The 22,057-nt window shown below is 47.3% G+C and overlaps 1 protein-coding gene across 2 annotated transcripts in view; it reads right to left on the bottom strand.

The window, feature by feature from the left end:
• Positions 1 to 22,057, bottom strand: part of RRP1B (ribosomal RNA processing 1B) — a 36,705-nt gene that overhangs the window by 5,295 nt on the left and 9,353 nt on the right. For both annotated transcript variants that reach the window (XM_034948163.3, XM_063601430.1), the window contains exons 2-14: positions 20,821 to 20,903; positions 18,412 to 18,469; positions 16,818 to 16,903; positions 16,083 to 16,144; positions 15,617 to 15,746; positions 14,451 to 14,515; positions 13,873 to 14,054; positions 7,413 to 7,507; positions 6,139 to 6,236; positions 5,000 to 5,019; positions 3,860 to 3,991; positions 2,555 to 3,279; positions 358 to 510 (exon numbers count right to left, since the gene is read on the bottom strand). In XM_034948163.3, coding sequence (XP_034804054.3) covers positions 358 to 510; positions 2,555 to 3,279; positions 3,860 to 3,991; positions 5,000 to 5,019; positions 6,139 to 6,236; positions 7,413 to 7,507; positions 13,873 to 14,054; positions 14,451 to 14,515; positions 15,617 to 15,746; positions 16,083 to 16,144; positions 16,818 to 16,903; positions 18,412 to 18,469; positions 20,821 to 20,903 — 1,889 coding nt within the window. The remainder of the gene's footprint in view (positions 1 to 357; positions 511 to 2,554; positions 3,280 to 3,859; positions 3,992 to 4,999; positions 5,020 to 6,138; positions 6,237 to 7,412; positions 7,508 to 13,872; positions 14,055 to 14,450; positions 14,516 to 15,616; positions 15,747 to 16,082; positions 16,145 to 16,817; positions 16,904 to 18,411; positions 18,470 to 20,820; positions 20,904 to 22,057) is intronic.

The raw sequence follows: 22,057 nt of genomic DNA, 5'->3' as shown, positions 1-22,057 counted from the left end.
CCTGCTCTGACCCACATTTCTGTGTGGACCTCCTACTGCTGACTTGCACCACTTGTGTTTAACACTGTGACATTTCACGAGAGAAAACTGGTTTCTGCAAACCCTGAGCCGGAAGCCCTGGGAGGCAGAATGTGTGGATCAACCGCCCCTCAAAGTCCCCTTCCCGACTGTGATCCCTCAGGGTGGGTCCCAGACCACTCAGACCTTATGCTACCCTGGCCGCGGAACCTGTCCACTGTGGACAGGCTCAGAGGGCCACAGTGGGGCTCCAGGCCCGGCATGGGAAGCACCGTCAGCTCAAGCCCATCTGTGCCCTTGTGGTGAAATGTGCTGTGCCACTCTGGGGAGGGTGCGTACCTGCACGGCAGGGCCTGGAGGGTGGGTGGCAGTGCTGCTCTTGGCTCTTCTGAAGAACAGGGGCTTTGGTAAGAAGAGGGTGTCAAACTTCACAAAGTCGCTCTCTGCCCTCAGCTTCTGCTTCTTCAGGGAACTGCAAGTCCCACTGCTTCCCTATGTGAGCGAGGGGTGAGAAGCGGAGGAGGGGTCAGACGACAGAGCCTCCTGTGCTGCCCACACACACAGGAGGGGAAGGCAGAGCCCCAGGCGGATCCAGCCCACCCGACGGCCCGCGGTTTTCCGCACCGCGCTTGCAGACAGCCCTTCCATTCGGCAGAGCTCAGGCTTCACGCACAACACGACCGCTATCACGGCACCATGCCAAGAGGGGCGATGAAAACGCCTCGTCAGAGTAAGGACCCACTTTTATCTTCATCTTCAAAATGGGGATTTTGGCCTTTCAAAGCCGATCTGTTAATATCGGCTCTCCCATTTGTAGCTGAATCGTCACTGCGCTGGCAGTCTGGTGTGGAGGACAGTGATGCCCATGTGGGGCTGTGGGTCCCTCACAGGCAGGCCCAGGACACTCACTGCGTGTGCAGCAACTGACAGCCACCCAGAGAGAGACCGGGTCTCGTACTTGGCTCTCAGAGGTATGGGCAGCCCAGTGCCGCTGCCGACACACGGGTGGCTCCAGCAGGTTCAAGTGTGCCGCCTGGAGGACAGGGAAGCCCGAGGAGCTTCTCCTGTGCGCCTTCCCTGTGCCATGACAGATGGCAGGGGAAAGCTTCCCTTGACCCTGGGACTTATTGAGCAACACCCCATCCTCTTTACAATAGGCTGCCAGGGGCCTGAGACGACAGCAAGAAAGGCAATGTCTCTGGCCCTCTTAGTGAGGGAGCAGCGCTGAGGGTACGAGGGGCAGGCTGCAGTCCAGGGAGAAGATGGCGGCACTGTGAGGTAGGAGAGACTCGAGGCTAGAAATGGGCCTCCTGCCGTCCAGCTCAGTGCACTGCTGCCCCTGGGTAAGGCTTTCCTGACCATAAACTCACTCACTAGCCACTTGCAGACACTCTTAGCCCCAAACCAGCGCTTCACCAGGTCCACACATGTCCACTTAAACAAGAGATGTCATAATCTCCGCAAAGCGGTGTGTGCAAAGCAAGAGCTGACCAAGGTGCGCAAACTCTGTGAAGGGCAGAGTTATTTTCTGCTTTACAGACCGCAGGTCTCTGTCTCTACCACTCCCCTCTGCTGCTGCAGCATGAAAGTGGCCATGGACCTGCACATACAAGTGGATGTGGCTCTGTTGCAGTGACACTACGTTTGCCGGCCCTGGCCTGGAAGCCCAGTGCGCCCAGAGGTGGTGTGAAAAGCGGATCAGGGCCAGGCGCCGGGGCTCTCGCCTGTAATCCCGCACTTTGGGAGGCCGAGGCAGGTGGACTGCTTGAGCCCAGCCTGGGCAACAAGGCAAAACTCTGTCTCTACAAAAATAACAAAAATTAGCTGGGCATGGTGATGTGTATCTGTAATTCCAGCTACTTGGGAGGCAGAGGCAGAAGAATCGCTTGAACCTGGGAGGTGGAGGTTGCAGTGAGCCGAGATTGTGCCACCGCACTCCAGCCTGGGTGACACAGCCAGACCCAAGACCAGATCAACAGCTTGGTTCCTCATTTATATCTGGCTCTAGAAATCAAAGTGGAAGGAAAGTCTTTCCATTAAGAAGATAAGTGGTCCTGCTAGTGAAGTTTCTTGAGCCGGGGGGTAGGGGGGAAGCTAAGAAAAGAAAAGAATATAGAAAAGAAGGTGAGTGAAACAAGAGAATTTTGGGCTTCCTCTTTTGCCAAAGGGGCCTGGACTGGCCATGCGCTGATGAAGAAAACCAGACCTGCCTTTGACAGAGGCCCAGACTGGCCTGAACACGCCTGGGGCAGGAGTGCCTGGCCCAAGGGATAACCTTCCCAGCTTGGAGCGGGCCCTCCCGAACCCAAGCATGTGGCCTAAGGGAGTGAAGGTGGCCGATGAGGAGGACCGAAGTACTGGTCACCTGTGATTTCCTCCTTAGTGAAGGCTGTTATGAACACACCCTATTCTAACTGCTGCTGAGTCCAGAGGCCTGGCCGCCAGCCCCCACCCTTCCTCTCAGGAGGCAGTGGAGCCCCATGGACGCGAGTGAGTGCCTCTGTGGCGAGCTGGCCTGTGGGTGCTCCCACCTTACCAGAGCCTGGGGTTGCCCAGCTTCGGACTCCAGCACCCCGTTGTGCTCCACCAAGTTTGACATCACTTTCATTTTCTTCCTCTTTTTCAAACTTGCTGTTTTCTGGCTGGGCAGGCCACAGAGCTCCAGGCTGCCGGGCCCTGCCTTCTTTTTCTGCAGCCTCCTGCGCTGGGGCAGGGTGGTGTGGCTGTTCGCCCCCTCTGCGGGGCCTGTGGGAGGGCCTTCCTGCTGCAATGGAGGCCAGGCCGGCGTGGACAGGCCACTGCCATTGACGGGCACAACTCCAAGTTTCCGCTTCCTTTTTAGGAGTTGGGCTCCACCTGTCGGGGACCCTCTAGGTCCCTGAGGATGACTGCCACTCGGGCCACTCTGAGACATGTCCTCTGGGGGCAACACTGCTGATTCCAACATTTCCCTGTGGGCCCTCGGGCTCTTCTTCCGTGGCCGTTTCCTTTTATTGTGCATGGGGACGGCTGGAGGATGCTCGGAGCCACTCTCCTCCCCAGTGCTGGACGTGGCCTCTGCACCTGGCTCGGCCACACGTGCCTTCAGGGCTTTCAGCCCAGAGGCCTCGGGCTCCCTGCCCCGGTTCTGTTCCAGGGACGGGGCTGCACCCCCTGGGCCTAGATTTTCAGGCTGCAGGTGGTGCTTCTTCTTCTTCTTCCTTCTTCTCTTTTGAAGACTGCTTTCACTGTCCTCTTCCTCTACACAAAAGACTCTGCTTCCTAAAAAGACAGAAACCCATCAACGAGCACCCAGTGCCGGCTGGGCCAGAGTCCTGCTGGCGATTCTCAGACAGTATGACTGGCGGACGCAATTTCCTGACATTCTACCACCAGGAAAGTTCCTGTCTCCCTTGAGGTACTTGGTGCGCCCACTACCTTTGTCGTCTGGTCCCACTTCCTCCATCCCCAACTGTGACTGGAAGCCTTCCTTCTGTCCGTTTATAAACACATATGGAACTGAAATAGTCCCATTTCTACTAATTTTAGGGCTCAAGGGTAAAAACCATAGATCTCGAGTGGTCATCAAACAGCCGCCCCCCAGTGCTCCCTGCAGCTCCTGCTTCCCTGCAGAGGTGCCCTGGAGAGCAGGCGGACGTGAGCGGGGTGAGGTGGGGACACGGCTCCACCAAAAACAGCACAACACTTGGAAAACCGCCTTTATCTCTCAGCCATTAAAGACTGAAGCTTTGGGCTCTGCTAATGCTTTATGACGGCACGAGCTCAAGTCTCCGAGGCCTCCATGGTGCACGCCGCTCCCCAAGGGCTGAGTCGTGCCCTTCTTTTTAGCTTTACAGCTTACCTTTCTCCTTTTCCAAGTTAGTTTTCTCTAAAAGTTTATTTCCTTTCTTCTTATGCTTTCCTTGACTGAGGATTTGGTCATCTTCATCAGCAGAAATGTCCTCCACAAAACTGAGTTGAGATATACTGCTTCCTAGATGCCAGAGTGACACACTGTTAGCTTCCCCAGGCGCTCAAGACTCTGCCCCAGGGGCCTAAGAGCAGCACCCCTCCCAATTTCTGCCTCATCATCATCGTTCCTCACCGTTTCTCCCACCCAAACCTGAGCGCTGCTGACACAGGAATTACAGACTTAAAAAAGCTTTGTGGATTTCTCAACCAAGGCAAGGCAAGGGATCACAAGCCCTCGGTGACACCCTCCATGGCTGGACCCCGGACACTTGGCTAATGCAGTCTCTGCATTCCAACCAGCTTGCTGGTGCCTTTCCCAATTCCAAGTGTCCCTAGTGAATGAGGGGTATGGGGTAACTTCACTGACTTGTCCAAATGTAACAAAGCTTACAGCATCAGCCTTTCCCGGGGGGACCATTGACCATAACAGCAAATGAAAGGGATCCTGAGAAATTACATTTTTTACCTTCATAGAGTATCCAATTAAAACCTTCCTAGGCCATTGAAAATCCATCTAGTTAAAATAATAAAAACCAAACCAAAACATCGCAGTACCCACACGAGAGCAGTCTGCCCTCTTGTTTTGGTGGTTAGGGAGAGCCCGGGATAGGAAGGTGGGCAGGCTGCAGGGAGCCCTAGGCTTGCATCACTTCCCACGCTGTACTGCGGTATGACTAGGTAAGGGCTGGTCTGTCTTTCTTAAAAGTTGGGGTCTTGTTGTGTCACCCAGGCTGGAGTGCAGTGGTGTGATTACAACTTACTGCATCCTGGACCTCCCGGGCTCAAGCGATCCTCCCCTCTTAGACTCCCAAGTGACTGGGACTACAGGATCACGCCACCACGCCTGGCTAATTTTTTCATTTTTAGTAGAGATGCGGCCTTGCTATTTTGCCTGGGCTAGGGACTATTATTTCTTAGTAGAGGTTTTCAGTCAAGTTCTTTCGATCTTGTTTCTCAGCGTTGGGCATCAACGCCCCCAGTGGGGTCCATATTCATGAAAAACACCATGATGATTCTTGGCGCGCCTCACCTTCAGAAAGGTCTTGGAATCTAAAAATAAAAAAATAAAAAATAAAAAATAAAAAAATAACAAATGTTCATAAAGAAATCCCTTCTGTCTTCTGTAGACATATGTATTTAATTTTTAAAATACAAGCCATAGTTAAATAGTTGTTAATTCACGTTCTCCTCCAGGAGGGGAGGCTAGACAGGAAATTCTGTGAGGGAAGGGTGGTGCAATACAAAAGCCAAAAAGCTCAAGGCCAGTGCCGCCCTCGGTTACCATCAATACCAGCAAGGACACGGCGGGCCAAAGATGCATCTTGGCACACCCAAATCAAACTAAGAAATTCAATTTTTGTTTCTGAAGGCAGAAATAGCTTAGATCTCTCTCATATTCAATTCTCCAGTGGAGAAAGGCGAAGCCATGTTTTGCTTCACACAATTTTTGTGCATTAGAACAAAGAAGACGCATCGAAGCGCAGTGTGGGGAGGTGCATGGGGGAGAAGACACTGGATGGCAGGGACCTCAGGCAAGCTAGGACCATCCTGTGCCCTAAGAACCAGCTGGGAAATGGGCAAAACTACAGGAGCTACTTTCTGGGGGCTTAACATGGAATACTTGAATGTATACAAAGTGCTCAGAGCAGTGCCCGGCTCCTAGAGTGTGATCAGACAGTTGTTGTCACCAATGACAGCAAGCCACACGAGGCCCTCCATGAATTCCAGGTCATCATGTCACTATGGTCAGAGTGACATCAACACTGACAGCTGAATTAACTAACACTTTTGGCATAGCCATATGGGAGGGAGGGGAGAGGTAAAGAATTAACCCTATCTATCTCAGCAGCACACCAGCAGAAGATACCTAAATAGCAGATTCACATCAGTTTCTGGTTGGTTCATTTTAGACATGAATAGACTTCACATCATTCTAAAGCAGCTAAGAAATGAGTATGGCTGCACTGGAAGAATGGAACCTGAGGGGTGGGACTGCTGTTTCCATTAAGCTTTTCAGTTTACATGTGTCTATTACATTGCTATACACAAAAGCATTAAAGGACAAAAAAAGAAGAAAGAAAAAAGATAAGCATGCAGATGGCTTGTCCCACACCAGGAGATGAGAACTAAAGGAATGATGATGTCAGAACCCTCTCCCCAGTTACTGACTTCTTGATGAGTTTGGAGAGGCGCTTCCTGTTGAAGTGGGGCGTGTTCTTCCTGCTGGTCATTTCCAGGAGTCGATCAGCAACAGCCTTATAGTCAAACTAGGCAGGAAGAGAAACTAAACATAAGTCTGCAGCCAAACAACACTGCCTGACTTGGCCATTTACATCTGCTAGTAAGAGAAACCCTTACTGAAGCATTTGGCAACAGATAGGCTAAACAAGCTTGTGCTGGGACTTGGCAACCAGGAGCACAAGCACTACCTTTGAAAAATGCATGTTCAGGCCGGGCGCGGTGGCTCATGCCTGTAATCCCAGCACTTTGGGAGGCTGAGGCGGGTGGATCACAAGGTCAGGAGCTCGAGAACATCCTGGCTAACACGGCAAAACCCCGTCTCTACTAAAAATACAAAATATTAGCCGGGCGTGATGGCGGGCGCCTGTAGTCCCAGCTACTCGGGAGGCTGAGGCAGGAGAATGGCGTGAACTCAGGAGGCAGAGCTTGCAGTGAGCCGAGATCGAGCCACCGCACTCCAGCCTGGGCGACAGAGTGCGACTCTGTCTCAAAAAAAAAAAAAAATTATTCTTGGGAAAAGCTGGGTAAGTAATTCTTAAAAAAAAAAATTGTGATAGAGTACCCACAACAAATTTACCTGGGTGTGCTTTTTTTTTTTTTTTTGAGCCAGAGTCTGTCACCCAGGCTGGAGTGCAGTGGCATGATCTCAGTTCACTGCAACCTCCACCTCCCGGGTTCAAATGATTTTCCTGCCTCAGCCTCCCGAGTAGCTGGGATTACAGGCGCGCGCCACGGTGTCGGGCTAATTTTTGTATTTTTAGTAGAGACGGGTTTCACTGTGTTGGCCAGGCTGGTCTCGAACTCTTGACCTCAGGTGATCTGCCCCCCTGGGCCTCCCAAAGTGCTGGGATTACAGGCGCGAGCCTGTAATTAAATTTTAAATTTAATCTAGATTTGCGATCTGTACTTGGCAAACTTTTTTTTATTTGAAAAGTGCCACTAGAGCTGGCTCTGTGGTAGAGAACAGAGCAGAGCTTAGCCATTCAAAATAAGTGCTACTATCTCTTTCAAAACTCCATCATATTTACATTTCCTTGTCTCCAATAAGGTTATTCTTCAGAAGGTGACATTTAGTGACTGAAGGGATTAAAAAGGAGTTTACGCTTCAGGCCTTATAGCTTAACTAGCTGTGACCCTAATTCTCTAGTCAGGCTACTCCACAGCAAATCTATATTCTATAAAAAGCAACAACTGCCACCCACCTGGAGAAGGGGCCCTGTGTCCTCAAAGGTTCCACAGTCATCTCTTCCTCTTTCATCACTGAGTCCATCTTTTCTGGAATGATTTTTGCCCAGTGCTGTCAAAATATACCCAAAGACCAAATTCTTGACATATCAAATACACAGAAGTGACTACTTCCACAGGAGCCACTGTCTAATTAGGTGTCTCTTAGCAAAAAAGAAGGTTGGGCACGGTGGCTCACGCCTGTAATTCTAGCCCTTTGGGAGGCTGAGGTGGGTGGATCACTTGAGGCCAGGAATTCTAGATCAGCCTGGGCAACATGGCGAAACCCCATCTCCACTAAAAATACAAAAATTAGCTGGGCGTGGTTGCGGGTGCCTGTAATCCCAGCTACTTGGGAGGCTGAGGCATGAGAATCGCTTGAACCCAGGAGGCAGAGGTTGCAGTGAGCCAAGATCATGCCACTGCACTCCAGCCCGGGCGACAACGAGACTCCGTCTCAAAAAAAGAAAAAATGAAAGAAAATTTATTTAAGGAGAAAAACTCTGCAAAGCCATTTATAACTTCCCAGGACATTTTGATTGTTCAGGCTATGGGAATGAAGGTAAGTCTGGGAAAAAGCACATGTTTTGCCTTTTGTACCCATAAAACCCCAATTCCCTGCTGCCTTCGATGATTCCCTCCCCCACACATGGTCCCGTTAGGACGAAGGCTGTGGTGCATGGGAAGCTCCTGTCCAGGGACGCAGGCAAGCGGATGGGACACGGCATCGCCCTGGACCACCAGGGGTAGGAGCATGGACGCAGGAATCCGGCCCTAGTCTCAGGTCAGTTTAGGACCTTGGTGAGAACCTGTCACAGCAGTACAGTCACTTTTCACGAGCATGCTTCAGGAAGCACAAGTCAATATTAATGCAACTTTTAGCACTTAAAAAATTCAGAGTGTTACAGCCTATGAAGAAGCAGATTAAACAGACTCAGGAGAACTCAAAATTATCTTAAACGTGTACTGTTTCTGGAACCCTCTAAGCTTATTAGTGGTGCGACATCAGGGCAAGGCCTGGGGAGGATGGGGCAGGCGCAGCACACGTTTCATGAACGCAACTGGGAGGGAACGTCCGGAACTGCACTTGGAAGAAAGTCTGTGTCCAGGTTAGGCGACAGAAATGTGGGGAGCGGAGGGACCCAGAGACTACTCCCATGACCACATAAAATTTGCTCCAGGTCCTTAGTCAACTCTGTTATCTACACCAAATTTAAAATCAGACTATTTCCTTTTTTCGTTTTGTTTTAGAGATGGGGGTCTCATTATGTTGCCCAGGCTGGTCTCAAACTCCTGGGCTCAAGTGATCTTCCCATCTTGGCCTTCCAAAGTACTAGGATTATAGGCATGAGTCTCCACACCTAGACTAAACTATTTCTTTTATTCTTTCTTTTTTGAGACAGGGTCGCTGGTAGCTCTGTTGCCCAGGACGCAGTGCAGTGACATGATCATGATTCACGGCAGCCTCACCCTCCCAGGTTCAACTGATTCTCCCAGCTCAGCCTCCTGAGTAGCTGAGACCACAGGCATGTGCCACCACGCTTGGCTAATTTCAAAATTTTTGTAAAGTCAAGGTCTTGTTATGTTGCCCAAGCTGGTCTCCAGCTCCTAGGCTCAAGCGATCCTCCCACCTCAGGCTCCCAAAGTGATGGGATTACAGGTGTGAGCCACCATGCCTGGCCAGAGTATTTTTTCTTTCTTTTAAAAGATTCTTGGCCGGGCACGGTGGCTCACGCCTGTCTGTAATTCCAAGACTTTGGGAGGCCCAGGCAGGCGGATCAACTGAGGTCGGGAGTTCGAGACCAGCCTGACCAAAAGATAGATACAAATTTTGCTAAGCATGGTGGCGCATGCCTGTAATCCCAGCTACTTGGGAGGCTGAGGCAGGAGAATTGCTTGAACCCGGGAGGCGGAGGTTGCAGTGAGCTGAGATTGCGCCATTGCACTCCAGCCTGGGCGACAAGAGCGAAACTCCATCTCAAAAAAAAAAAAAAAAAAAATTACTTCCCGTCCACCAGGTCTACAAATTAAAAAGAAAAAAAAAAAGGTTCTTGATTCTATCTATCTATCTATCTATCTATCTATCTATCTATCTATCTATTTATTTTTTGAGACAGTGTTTTGCTTGGTTGCCCAGGCTGGAGTGCAGTGGCACGATCTCGGCTCACTTCAGCCTCCACCTCCTGGGTTCAAGTGATTCTCCCACCTCAGCCTCCCAAGTAGCTGGGACTACAGGCGCACGCCACCATACCTGGCTAATCTTTGTACTTTTTGGTAGAGACTTGGTTTCACCATGTTGGCCAGGCTGGTCTCGAACTCCTGACCTCAAGTTATCCAACTGCCTGGGCTTCCCAGAGTGCTGGGATTATAGGCATGAGCCACTGCAACCGGCTTGATTTTTTCTGATTAAATATAATATATAATCACTGTAGAAAACAGAGAAGTACAAAGGCAACAGAAATCACCCATAATTCTGCCACCTACAGCTAACTATACTAACATTTTGGGCTAGGTGTGGTGGCTCATGCCTTTAATCCCAGCACTTTGGGAGGCTGAGGTGGGTGGAATGCTTAAGCCTAACAGTTTAAGACCAGCCTGGGCAATATAGTGAGACCCCTGTCTCTACAAAAAATAAAGAGGTGTGTGCTTGTGGTCCCAGCTACTTGGGAGGCTGAAGCGCGAGGATCACTTGAGCCCAAGAGGTTGAGGCCGCAATAAACCATGACTGCTCCACTGCACTGCAGCCTGGGCAACAGAGCAAGACACTGTCTCTCTCTTTTTTTTTTTGAGATGGCGTCTCCCTCTGTCACCCAGGCTGGAGTGCAGTGGCTTGATCTCTGCTCGCTGCAACCTCCGCCTCCCAGGTTCAAGTGATTCTCCTGCCTCAGCCTCCTGAGTAGCTGGGGTTACAGGCATGTGCCACCATGCCTGGCTAATTTTTTTTTTGTATTTTTAGTAGAGACAGGGTTTGCGCATGTTGGTCAGGCTGGTCTCGAACTCCTGACCTCGTAATCCACCTGTCTCCGCCTCCCAAAGTGCTGGGATTACAGGCCTGGGCCACCGTGCCCGGCCGACCCTGTCTCTAAATAAATAAATAAAACATTTTGGTTTATCCTTCCAGATTTTTTAAAAGCACGAACAATCCTAGCCAGAGCAATCACACAAAAGAAATAAACGGCATCCAAATTGGTGAAGAGGAAGTCAAAGTCAGTGTTTGCCGATGATACAATCATATACCTAGAAAACCCTAAAGACTCACCCAAAAAGCTCCTAGAATGGTAAATGAATTCAGCAAAGTTTCAGGATACAAAACCAATTTACACGAATCAGTATGACGGCTATACACCAACAACGACCAAGCTGAGAATCATATCAAGAACTCACTCCCTTCTACAACAGCTGCAAAAAAACCCCTACCAAAACAACAATGACAACAAAAAACAAAACAAACAACAAAACCTCAAAAACCTTAGGAATATACCTAACCAAGGATGTGAAAGATCTCTACAAGGAAAACTACAAAACACTGCTGAAAGAAGTCACTGATGACACAAACAAATGGAAATACAGAAGCACATCCCATGCTCACGGATGGGTAGAATCAATATTGTGAAAACGACCATACTGGCAAAAGCAATCTACAGATTCAACACAATGCCCATAAAAATACCATCATCATTCTTCACAGAACTAGAAAAAACAATCCTAAAATTCATATGGAATCAAAAAAGAGCCTGCATAGCCAAAGCAAGACTAAGCAAAAAGAATAAATCTAGAGGCTGGGAGTAGTGGCTCATGCCTGTAATCCCGGCACTTTGGGAGGCTGAAGCTGGTGGATCACTTGAGGTCAGGAGTTCGAGATCAGCCTGGCCAACATGGTGAAACCCCATCTCTACTAAACATACAAAGACATATTAGCCGGGCGTGGTGGCGCCCGCCTATAATTCCAGCTACTAGGGAGGTTGAGGCATGAGAATCGCTTGAACATGGGAGGCAGAGGTTGCAGTGAGCTGAGATCGCACCATTGCACTCCAGCCTGGGCGACAGAGCAAGACTCTGCCTCTCTCCCCTCCCCCCGCCAAAAAAACCCCAAAACACCAAAACACCAAAAAAAACAAAAAACAAAAAACAAAAAAACAAAAAAACCCTCAAAAACCCAGAGACATCAGAACACCCGATTTCAAACTATACTATAAAGCCATAGTCACCATAATGGCATGGTACTGGTACTGGTATAAAAATAGGCATGTAGACCAATGGAACAGGAGAACCCAGAAATAAACCCAAATACTTACACTCAACTGATCCTCAACCAAGCAAACAAAAACGAAGTGGGGAAAGGACACCCTATTCAAAAATGGTGCTGGGGTAATTGTCAAGAAGAATGAAACTGGATCCTCATCTCTCACCTTATAGAAAAACCAACTCAAGATGGATTAAAGACTTAAATATAAGACCTGAAACCATACAAATTGTAGAAGACAGCATTAGAAAAACTCTTCCAGATGTCGGCTTAGGTAAAGAGTTCATGACCAAGAACCTAAAAGCGAATGCAATGAAAACAGAAACAGATGTGACTTAATTAAACTAAAAAGCTTCTGCACAGCAAAAGAAATAATCAGCAGAATAAACAAACAAAATGGGAGAAAAGATTTGCCAATTATGCAGCCAACAAAGGACTAATATCCAGAATCTACAAGGAACTCAAACAAATCAGCAAGAAAAAAACAATCCCATCAAAAAGTGGGCTAAGGAAATGAACAGACAGTTCTCAAAAGAAGATATACAAATGGTCAACAAACACACGGAAATGCAAATGAAAACCATAATCAGATACCACCTCACTCCAGCAAGAATGGCCATAATTTAAAAAATCAAAGAATAATAGATGTTGGTGGCCGGGTGCGGTGGCTCATGCCTGTAATCCCTGCACTTTGGGAGGCCGAGGTGGGTGATCACCTGAGGTCAGGAGGTTGAGACCACCCTGGCCAACATGATCAAACCCATCTCTACTAAAATGCAAAAAATTAGCTGGGCCTGGTGGCGGGTGTCTGTAATCCCAGTTACTCAGGAGGCTGAGGCAAGAGAATCGCTTGAACCTGGGAGGTGGAGGCTGCAGTGAACTGAGATGGCACCACTGCACTCCAGCCTGGGCGACAAGAAGCAAAACTCCATCTCAAAAAAAAAAAAGATGTTGGCACAGATGTGGTGAACAGGGAAGACTTCTACACTGCTGGTGGGAATGTCAACTAGTACAACCACTATGGAAAACAGTGTGGAGATTCCTTAAAGAACTAAAAGTAGATCCACCATTTGATCCAGCAGTTCCACTGCAGGGTATCTACCAAGAGGAAAAGAAGCCACTATATGAAAAAGACACTTGCATATGCATGTTTATAGCAGCACAATCCACAGCTGCAAAAACATGGAACTGGCCTGAATGCCCATTGACCAATGAGTGGACAAAGAAAATGTGGAATATATACCGTGAATACTACTCAGCCATAAAAAGGAATGAAATAATGGTATCCACAGCAACCTGGCTAGAGTTGGAGACCATTATTCTAAGTGAAGTAACTCAGGAATGGAAAACCAAACATTTTATGTTCTCACTTAAAATAAAAGCACAAATAAACGTTTAAAAACAAATCAGATGCACAACTATTATATAGCCATAATAATTAAAGAAAACCCAAACAACAAATCAGACTCCTTCTATGTAGAGTTTGTACCCTGCTTAAAAAAAATATATATATATGTCTGTCACATTTCCTTTGGTCCTTAGTTTTTAGGAGCTTTGCTTTTAAATGGGTATACAACACTTCAAAAGCATGGGTAAGCTGTGATCTAACCATTTCCCTTATTTTGTGCATTCAGATGCCATAAAGCACTGTGGTGAGAGTTTGGACGGGCCTGCAACTTCAAATGCACATTCTACATTAAGTCCAGACACAAAACAGTAGTAAGAATTATGTCAGTACACAGTAGGCATTTAAACATCCCAAGAAAAAGAAAAACATTCCCTGAAGGAAGCCATGAGTTGAGAAAGGACAGCCACAGAAACAAGCATACGTCCCTCGAGTAACCCGTAGAAATGAGGCCATGCTAAGGTGTTAGCGTGTCAAACAAAAAACAACAAAGCAAACAAAAAGCACTAGCAGTGACAATGGTAAAATCCTCGAGGAGAGTCCTGAGATCCTGAGAGGTACAGAAATGTGTGTATGCCACATGGGACAGATCTCAGGTCTCCCCAGAGCCCCGCTAGGCACCCCCCAGGCACAATGAACCCACCTCTGCTGCCTTTCTTGGGAGGGGCTGAGGCAGAGCCATCAACTCTAGGTTGCATTCAGTAAGATGCCAACAAATGTATTAAAAACTGTTTGTCTGAGGAGGATTTTAGCAGAAAGAAAGCTACACTGACCAAGAACATCCTCCTACCTGTCTTCTTTTTACTGACAGCTCTTCTCAAGGATACCTCATTTTCAGGTATCTCCTCAGCAGAGAGGTCACCATCACCCACTTTTGTCTTCTGTTCCTCCATCGTCTCTTCAGGCACAAAAGGAGACTGATCTACGATAGCTTCGAAGACACCCCGAGCTATGGTCTGCACCAGGGTGTGGCTGAGGGTAGAAGCACAGCGGAGAGCATGTGATGAGAACAAACGGCCTGGCCTTCTGGCTTCAGGGGCACAGAGGGAAGCCCTGCACTCGTTGCTGTGGTCTGGAGTGGCCCCCACGGGCCAGCAAGCATCTGAGAGGAACTGCCTAAGTGCCACCCGACAGGCATGGGACGCCCAGCGGTCAGATCTTTGGGTGTGGGAGGGCATTCCTGGAATGAGTGAGGCAAATACTGAAGCTAGAAGAGCCAAATCACTGCTCAAAGCTTCGGCTGTCTTCTCCAGCCGCTCTCTGCTGTGAAGCAGTGTCCTGGGTACCCTGTGCCAGGCTGCACGACGGCAAGTAACTCCCATGAGCAAGTGCCACGGAGCAGGAGGAACGAACAGGGGAATCACTTACTCCTTCGTCTTCGCAGCGATTTTGCAGAATGGATCGATAAACTTGAGATTCTGATCTGCTAAAAGCTGTAATTTAGAAAAAGGGAAAAATTGAGAAAGAGCCTTTCCCTTCTTGACATGTCCTTGAAAAAGGGACCATTCCCATCTTTTACAAAGGTGGAGTTAGACCAAGCAATGCCTGTCTCACACAGCCCCAAAGCGCCCCTGTGGAATGCCACAGAAGCCTGGAGCCAGGCTGAAGACTGAGGTCGCCCTCCAGCTACTTGGTATCTTAGTGCAGTGGCTGGAGAAAGCCACCCAGCCTGACCTGCACTATCCTATATGCCCAACATATACAACACGGGTGTCCAATCTTGTGACTTCCCCAAGCCATAATGGAAGAAGAACTGTCTTGGGCCACACCTAAAATACACAAACACTAACAACAGCTGATGAGCTAAAAATAAAATAAAATAAAATAAAATAAAATAAAATAAAATAAAATGCAAAAAAAAACTCATAATATTTTAAGAAAGTTTATAAATTTGTGTTGGGCCACATTCAAAGCTGCCCTGGGCCCCATGCAGCTCTCAGGCCGTGGGCTGGACAAACCTGATACAGGACATACATATACTTCCTCTACAAGACGGGTAACAGGGACAGTGCCTCCAAGTGTGAGACAAAAGAATTATTGTTTTGAATATAACATATTTTCTTTTAATCAAAAAAATACATGTTCCCTGCAAAACACCTGTGAAAGAAAAGTAAAATCTGTGCACATTCCCACATTCAGAGAATCATTTGCATACTAAAAAATGTATGTTTCCTTTCCAGCCTTTTGTCTATTTATGAGTATATACCTTTAAAATGTCTACCATTTGCATAGCTTTTCCTAGCGCTTTATAAAGCTCCCTAGATCCTGAGCACTCCCCCGTGTTAGTGAGTTCTTTAGTGGAGTCTGTAGGTTGCTTTCAATTCCATTTTACAGGTAAGACTGTCATGTACATCCTCAATGCACAAATCCCACCCCACCAGCTGCTTAGGACACATTCCCAGACAAGACTGAAGCAATTCACGCTGCTACAGTCGCTGGTCATGCGAAGGGCCACCCCACAGCACTTCACTGGCGACTACTGCAAACACTGGCGGCCCCCTCACCCCGTGGGCAGCCTGTCGGCAGCTGCTTACCTCCTTCCCCCCGACTTTGGAGAGTTCATCCAGGTAAATATCAATGAAGTGGAATCTCACTCCATTAGGAGACTGACTCTCAGGACACAGGACCTCCTTCATCAGGACATCCAAGAAAACCTTGATTCGGCTAAAGAACCAAACGCATGCTTCTGTGAATGACAGTATGCCAACATGTCCCACTTCCCAAAGAGAAACAAAAATACTCCGTCTAGAACCTACACAGCCTAACAATCAATGCAAGGCTGAAATCATTTTACAAGGAAAAAAGCAATCACTTAAATCAGGATAAAATGTTAACTGTCATATATACTTAACTGTTTTATGCCTTCTACTGGATTTCAATTCTCTATAGGTAACAATGTATCGAGCTTCTCATTGGTACTCTACAAGTTCAGAAAACTTGACACTCTACTACCTTTTAAGTTTTAAGGCTACCACATGCTAACTCAAATGGTTTACTGACCTTTCTTCCCAGCCATTTCGCTTCAAGACTTCAAAGGACTGCCTCAGGACCAGACGAATCAGCTAAAGAAAGGCAATTTTTGTTAAAAAAAAAAAAAAAAAAAAAAGGAAAGGTAAGAAATATTAATCAGCTCAGCAGAATGAGGGGACCAATGAAATTGTTATGGCCTGGATCCCAAAAGTAAAAAAATATTCACAACAGTCATATTTAACTTCTAGATCAAAAAACATATTCATAGCCAAGAACAGTGGCTCACGCCTGTAACCCCAGCATTTTGGGAGGCTGAGGTGGGCAGATCATTTGAGGCCAGGAGTTCAAGACCACCCTGGCCAACATGGCAAACCCTTATCTCTACTAAAAATACAAAAATTAGCCAGGCATGGTGGTGCGCGTCTGTAATCCCAGCTACTCAGGAGGCCGAGGCATGAGAATCACTTGAACCCAGGAGGCGGAGGTCGCAGTGAGCTGAGATCGCACCACTGCACTCCAACCTGGGGAACAGAGCAAGAGAGACTGTCTCAAAAAATACCCAACATATTCACTAATGCTCCCCAAACTCATCCTTAAGAACTGCAAAAGCCAAAACAGAGAAGCTTTCCAGGACACATTCAAATTCTTCCTTCACACTAAGCCTGTGGCTTGTTTTGCTTCACAAATAAACCTTCCCATTGTTTTTAAGATAAAGGACATTCTTTTCTTCCCAGGAGTTTTTGAAGTAACTGTGGCAGATCTTACCATATAGTATTTGTCCAGGCGTAGCCTGTCTATTCCTTTCCATTCTCGATTCATGGTTTGCCAAAAGGTCTGAATGAACAGGTGTTCTGCAGTGAACAAAAGGCTCTAAATACTTGGCTTCCACATCAACATACTACCATATAGCAAGAAAATAATGAAGAGGAACAAACTAGCATTATTTATTATTCACTTTTCTCAGTAATTCTTGGGCAGCTAGAAAATCTGTTGATAATTAAATATACTCAATCATTTCTTTTACACTTATTTATTAAACATCACTTAGACTGTGCAGATCTTTTACTTTTTTTTTTTTTTTTTTTTTTGGAGACGGGGTCCCACTCTGTGGCCCAGGCTGGAGTGCAATGGCACGATCTCAGCTCATTGCAACCTCTGCCTCCTGGGTTCAAGTGATTCTCCTGCCTCAGCCTCCCGAGTAGCTGGGATTACAGGTGCGCACCACCACACCCGGCTAATATTTGTATTTTTAGTAAAGACGGGGTTTAACCATGTTGGCCAGGCTGGTCTCAAACTCCTGACCTCAGGTGTTCCACCCACCTCGGCCTCCCAAAGTGCTGGGATTACAGGCATGAGCCACCATGCCTGGCCTTGATCTTTTGAATTTAAATAAAAACAGAATAATAGGAAGGGCTGGCAACATTGTAATGTCAGATTCGAATGCTCTCTGGAGCATTTTTCCTTTATCCATTGCAAAGCCACGTTTCTTTTAAAATCAAAAGACTCCTTATTCCACTTCTAGTAACTCTTCCTACTGCATTGGTACCTAACAATCAGTTCAAAACCATTAATTCTGACACTTATATAATCCATATAGAAACTCATATTTTTGTCTGATTATAGGTGGCATCTGGGTGAGCTACGGTACAAAACACTGAATTTTTCTCTTCTGACCCACAGAACTAGCACTTTTTTATTCAAAAACAATTTTTGTTGATTTTTTGGCTTTATTTCTTTTTGCACAATTCTTTTTTCATCTTTGCAAATCTATTATACATCATATGTAGAATTTTGTTGAATATGAGTCAGCTAATATTCAGAGCACCACTGGGGGTGGTTGAAATCATTAGGATGCTTTTCTGAACAGCATTAAGCAGAACAAACGAAGTCGGCTACCTTTTTCTTCCTTTATAAGCAATCAACGCCTGACACAGAAGCACCCTAACTAATTTCTTTTCTCTATGGTTGAGAGGAGTTACTTCATAGTCTGTGACCGGTGGTGTCTTCTATGTATTTATTACCAGTGACGGCTCTGCTCTTGGGGAAGACGAACCTGGCATCCAGAGGTCACCGTGGACCCTGCATCTGGCTCTCCAGGCTCCAAGTGTTAAAGTATCTCAGAATTTGAAGATTCTGGAGGATTGTTATTTCTAAAAGCATTTTCTGAAATCTTTGAGATGTCAAATTGATTCTCCCCAAGACACTGTGCCCTCTCACCAAGTCAATGACTAAGTTTATCACAGCTTTTAAAAACAGGAATGGCTTGTCCCCTGACATCTACACAATACCGGCACAAGGTTCCCATTAAACTAGCAAGTCGGAAAACTTGGAAGGAAGGAGAAGAAACAACAGGACTTACGAGCCGCTGAGTTGTTAACAGCATGGACTAGCTGTGCAATGGTGTTGGCGAGCTCTTCCTGCAGAGGCGGGGTTGGGGAGAAACATGGGGGTTATCGTGGGGCAACATGAGATGCCTGTGCCGCGGCCTGCTTCCTTCTCCCACTTCCGCTGGTGGGAAGGTCTGCCCCTCTTGTCACTTCCACTAAGAAGTATGTATCCGAATATCTGAATTTTATCAAATGTGTAAGTTCCAATATTGACGGACTATTATGCTAACTTGGTATGTCTGCAAGAACTGTGTTAAGCTACCTGTTTAAAAAAGCATCTCTAATTATCAGTTCAGATGAACTAGAGATGAAATAAATTAGTTATCAGTTCCTGGCTTTATAACTATATCTGGCCATGTGCAGTGGCTCATGCCTGTAATCCTAGCACTTTGGGAGGCCGAGGCAGGTGGATCACCCGAGGTTAGGAGTTCAAGACCAGCCTGACCAAGATGGCACTCCCCACATCTCTACTAAAAATTCAAAAATTAGTCAGGCGTGGTGGCGTGTGCCTGTAGTTCCAGCTACTCGAGAGGCTGAGACAGAATTGCTTGAACTCGGAGGTAGAGGGTACAGTGAGCCAAGATCATGCCATTGCACTCCAGCCTGGGTGACAGAGCTAGACTCCATCTCAAAACAACAACAACAACCAAAAAACCCCCATCTAAGCTGGGCTGGGCAGCTCATGCCTGTAATGGGAGCCCGAGCACTTTGGGAGGTCGAGGCGGGTGGATCGCTCGAGTCCAGGAGTTCAACGCCAGCCTAGGCAACACAATGAGACCCAGTCCCTACAAAAAATACAAAAATTAGCCAGGCATGGAGGCGTGCACCTGTAGTCCCAGCTACTCGGGTGGCTGAGGCAGGAGGATCAGCTGAGCAATAGGGAGGTTGGGGCTGTAGTGAGCCATGATGGCACCCCTGCACTTCAGCCTGGGCAACAGAGTGAAACTCTGTAAAAAAAAAAAAAAAAAAAAAAGAAAGAAAACTTCATCATAATCCCAGAAATGATGTGAAACACAAAGACAGCAGGGCAGACCCCACAGAGGTGAGATGCTGGGGATGCTCACTGCACGCCATGGGAAAGTCCTCCCTACAGCTTGCTCAGAGACAAGGTGGAATGTGAAGGTAAACTCAGCCTTCTGGGCTCTGTCCTGGGTGAAGGGGTCCCTGAGAGAGCATGCCCTGCTGAGGTGCAGCAGGCTCACTCTGGGGAGACGCCCTCTGTTCCTGAGGTTCCGTGAGAAAAGCACACTCCTCATCAGTCTGACTCACACCACACCCGGTCTGTTTTCCTTCGTGGGAAAATGAGATTTCTGTCCATTGGTTTTCTTCCGCCACTAAAGCTGTTGGTTGTTACTTTTGAATGTAATATAAAAATATTTTGCCCTGCTCCTACTCAAAATATGTTCAGTAAAATAAAAATAAATTAAAACAAGTTATTACGCAGCACGGGAGAAGTGGCAAGGCTGCACATGAAAACCCAGAAAAGTAAAATCTTGCCCTGAGGACCTGTCATCTGCATCAGAGACTTGCAAGCACTTCTCAAGGCTGGTTCCTCTACCTCAGGGGTGTCCAGTCTTTTGCCTTCCCTGGGCCACACTGGAAGAACTGTCTTGGGCCACACACAGAATACACTAACACTAGTAATAGTGAAGAGCTTAAAAAAAAAAAAATCTCATAAGGTCCTAAGAAAGTTTCCGAATTTGTGTTGGGCTGCATTCAAAGCCATCCTGGGCCGCATGTGGCTGTGGGTTGGACAAGCCTGCTCTCCCTCTACAGAGGCAGATCGGATCTACTTTCATGGGTCAGAACAAAGCTTTTAAAAAGTGAAAGTCACTTCTTCAGTGTTGGCTTTGGTGGTGGGCTCAGCGGGCTCAGCAGGCCCCGCACAGAGAGACCGAGCCTGCTGTGCGTTTGGGTGACTGCGCAGGCGCACTCGGCTTTAACAGGGAGGCTTTCGCTGAGCGCTACCGCTGCTCTCCATGGAACCCGAAGCCCAGTGACGCGGCTGCCCTCTCCTGGGTTTCACAGGGTCTTGACTAGTTAGTGCTCCTGTCATGCCATCCTTGACCACAAAAAATAAACTTACCAGAAGAGAGAAACTTTAAGTAATGTAAAACCTAGCATGGAACCTATGAAATTTTACAGAGAAATAGTAAATTGACAACGAATGCCCATCTTTCCTTTTATTTGAAAAGACAATTCACCTAACTGTGTTGACCCTGCATCCCTTTCTGTATGGACAAGAGGTACGAAAATGACTCCTTGAAGCACGACTGTCAGTGTGCGTCAGTGTATCGGGGGACTGGCACAGCATGAGTGATCAAGTCTCTTATCCATCCACAGCAAGAACCCGGGAGCATGACAAAGGGAACGCATGTTACCTGTAGAAGGGGTTCATCCTGCACCCACATGCAGTAGAAGAGCCCCTTCCAGATTTTCAGAAGTTCTTCCTGACTGAAACCTCCTGGAAGGCAAAACAATACAAACATCTTAGAGTCTATGCATCTCTTCTTCAAGTTTAGAAAGTGGTGAAGTATCACATACATTTTAATTCTCTTTCGTTTGCACGTCTTTTTAAAAAATTGAAGCAAACATTTCCTTATTGTTATAAAAGAAACACAAATAAATTACTGCTGTACCTGCAGCTTTATCAGCTACAGGGTAGGGTGGCAGTGGTGGCCCGGCCTCAGCGTGAGGAAGCAAATGTCATCACAACACAAAATTCATGAACAAAGTGGCCACTTATGAAATCGGCTCCTCATCAAGGCCCTCCCCGCCCACCACGTGCAGCCATCCTGCACACTGACATTTTCGCTGGTCTTGTGAAGTAAAACTGCAAATCTTACAAGAGATGCGGGGGGCTTGCTCAAGTCATATGAAGCCCCAGCAACGGGCAGCCCCACTTCTGAGGAACAGAAAACCAGCCAGGCTGAGGACACAGGAGCTCCAAACAGTACATCTGGAAGTCAAAGGCCTAGGAAAGGGCCCGGGGACACTGACGCTGCTTTGGAATATTTTTGCAAAAATTACCTTTTAAGGATCCTAGTATAAGGTCAAAAGTGGCTGCCTCCCAGTCACCCTCCCTGTAACGGTGATCATTTACTGTGGCATCACCAGGTTGGCTTTGTCAATCACCCTCCGTGCAACGGTGATCATTTACTGTGGCATCACCAGGTTGGCTTTGTCAATCACCCTCCCTGCAACGGTGATCATTTACTGTGGCATCACCAGGTTGGCTTTGTCAATCACCCTCCGTGCAACGGTGATCATTTACTGTGGCATCACCAGGTTGGCTTTGTCAATCACCCTCCCTGCAACGGTGATCATTTACTGTGGCATCACCAGGTTGGCTTTGTCAATCACCCTCCCTGTAACGGTGATCATTTACTGCAGCATCACCAGGGTTGGCTTTGTTCTGACTCTAGCTACTCAGGGCTCTACCTCTGCCTTCATGATCTATGATTGACTGACCAGTCTCGTTCAGCCTTAAATCTCCTGAGTAGACCCCAGGTGTCATAAAGTATTTGCTGACTGACATAAAGAATCACAAAATGATAAGGTAGGTGTACAATCTTGGAGTTTCCGAGCCTATGGATACATGAAATTAGAACACAAACA

This window comes from Pan paniscus, chromosome 22, assembly GCF_029289425.2.
Source record: "Pan paniscus chromosome 22, NHGRI_mPanPan1-v2.0_pri, whole genome shotgun sequence".
Lineage (NCBI taxonomy): Eukaryota > Metazoa > Chordata > Mammalia > Primates > Hominidae > Pan > Pan paniscus.
This window is presented reverse-complemented; position numbering and strand designations above follow the sequence as displayed.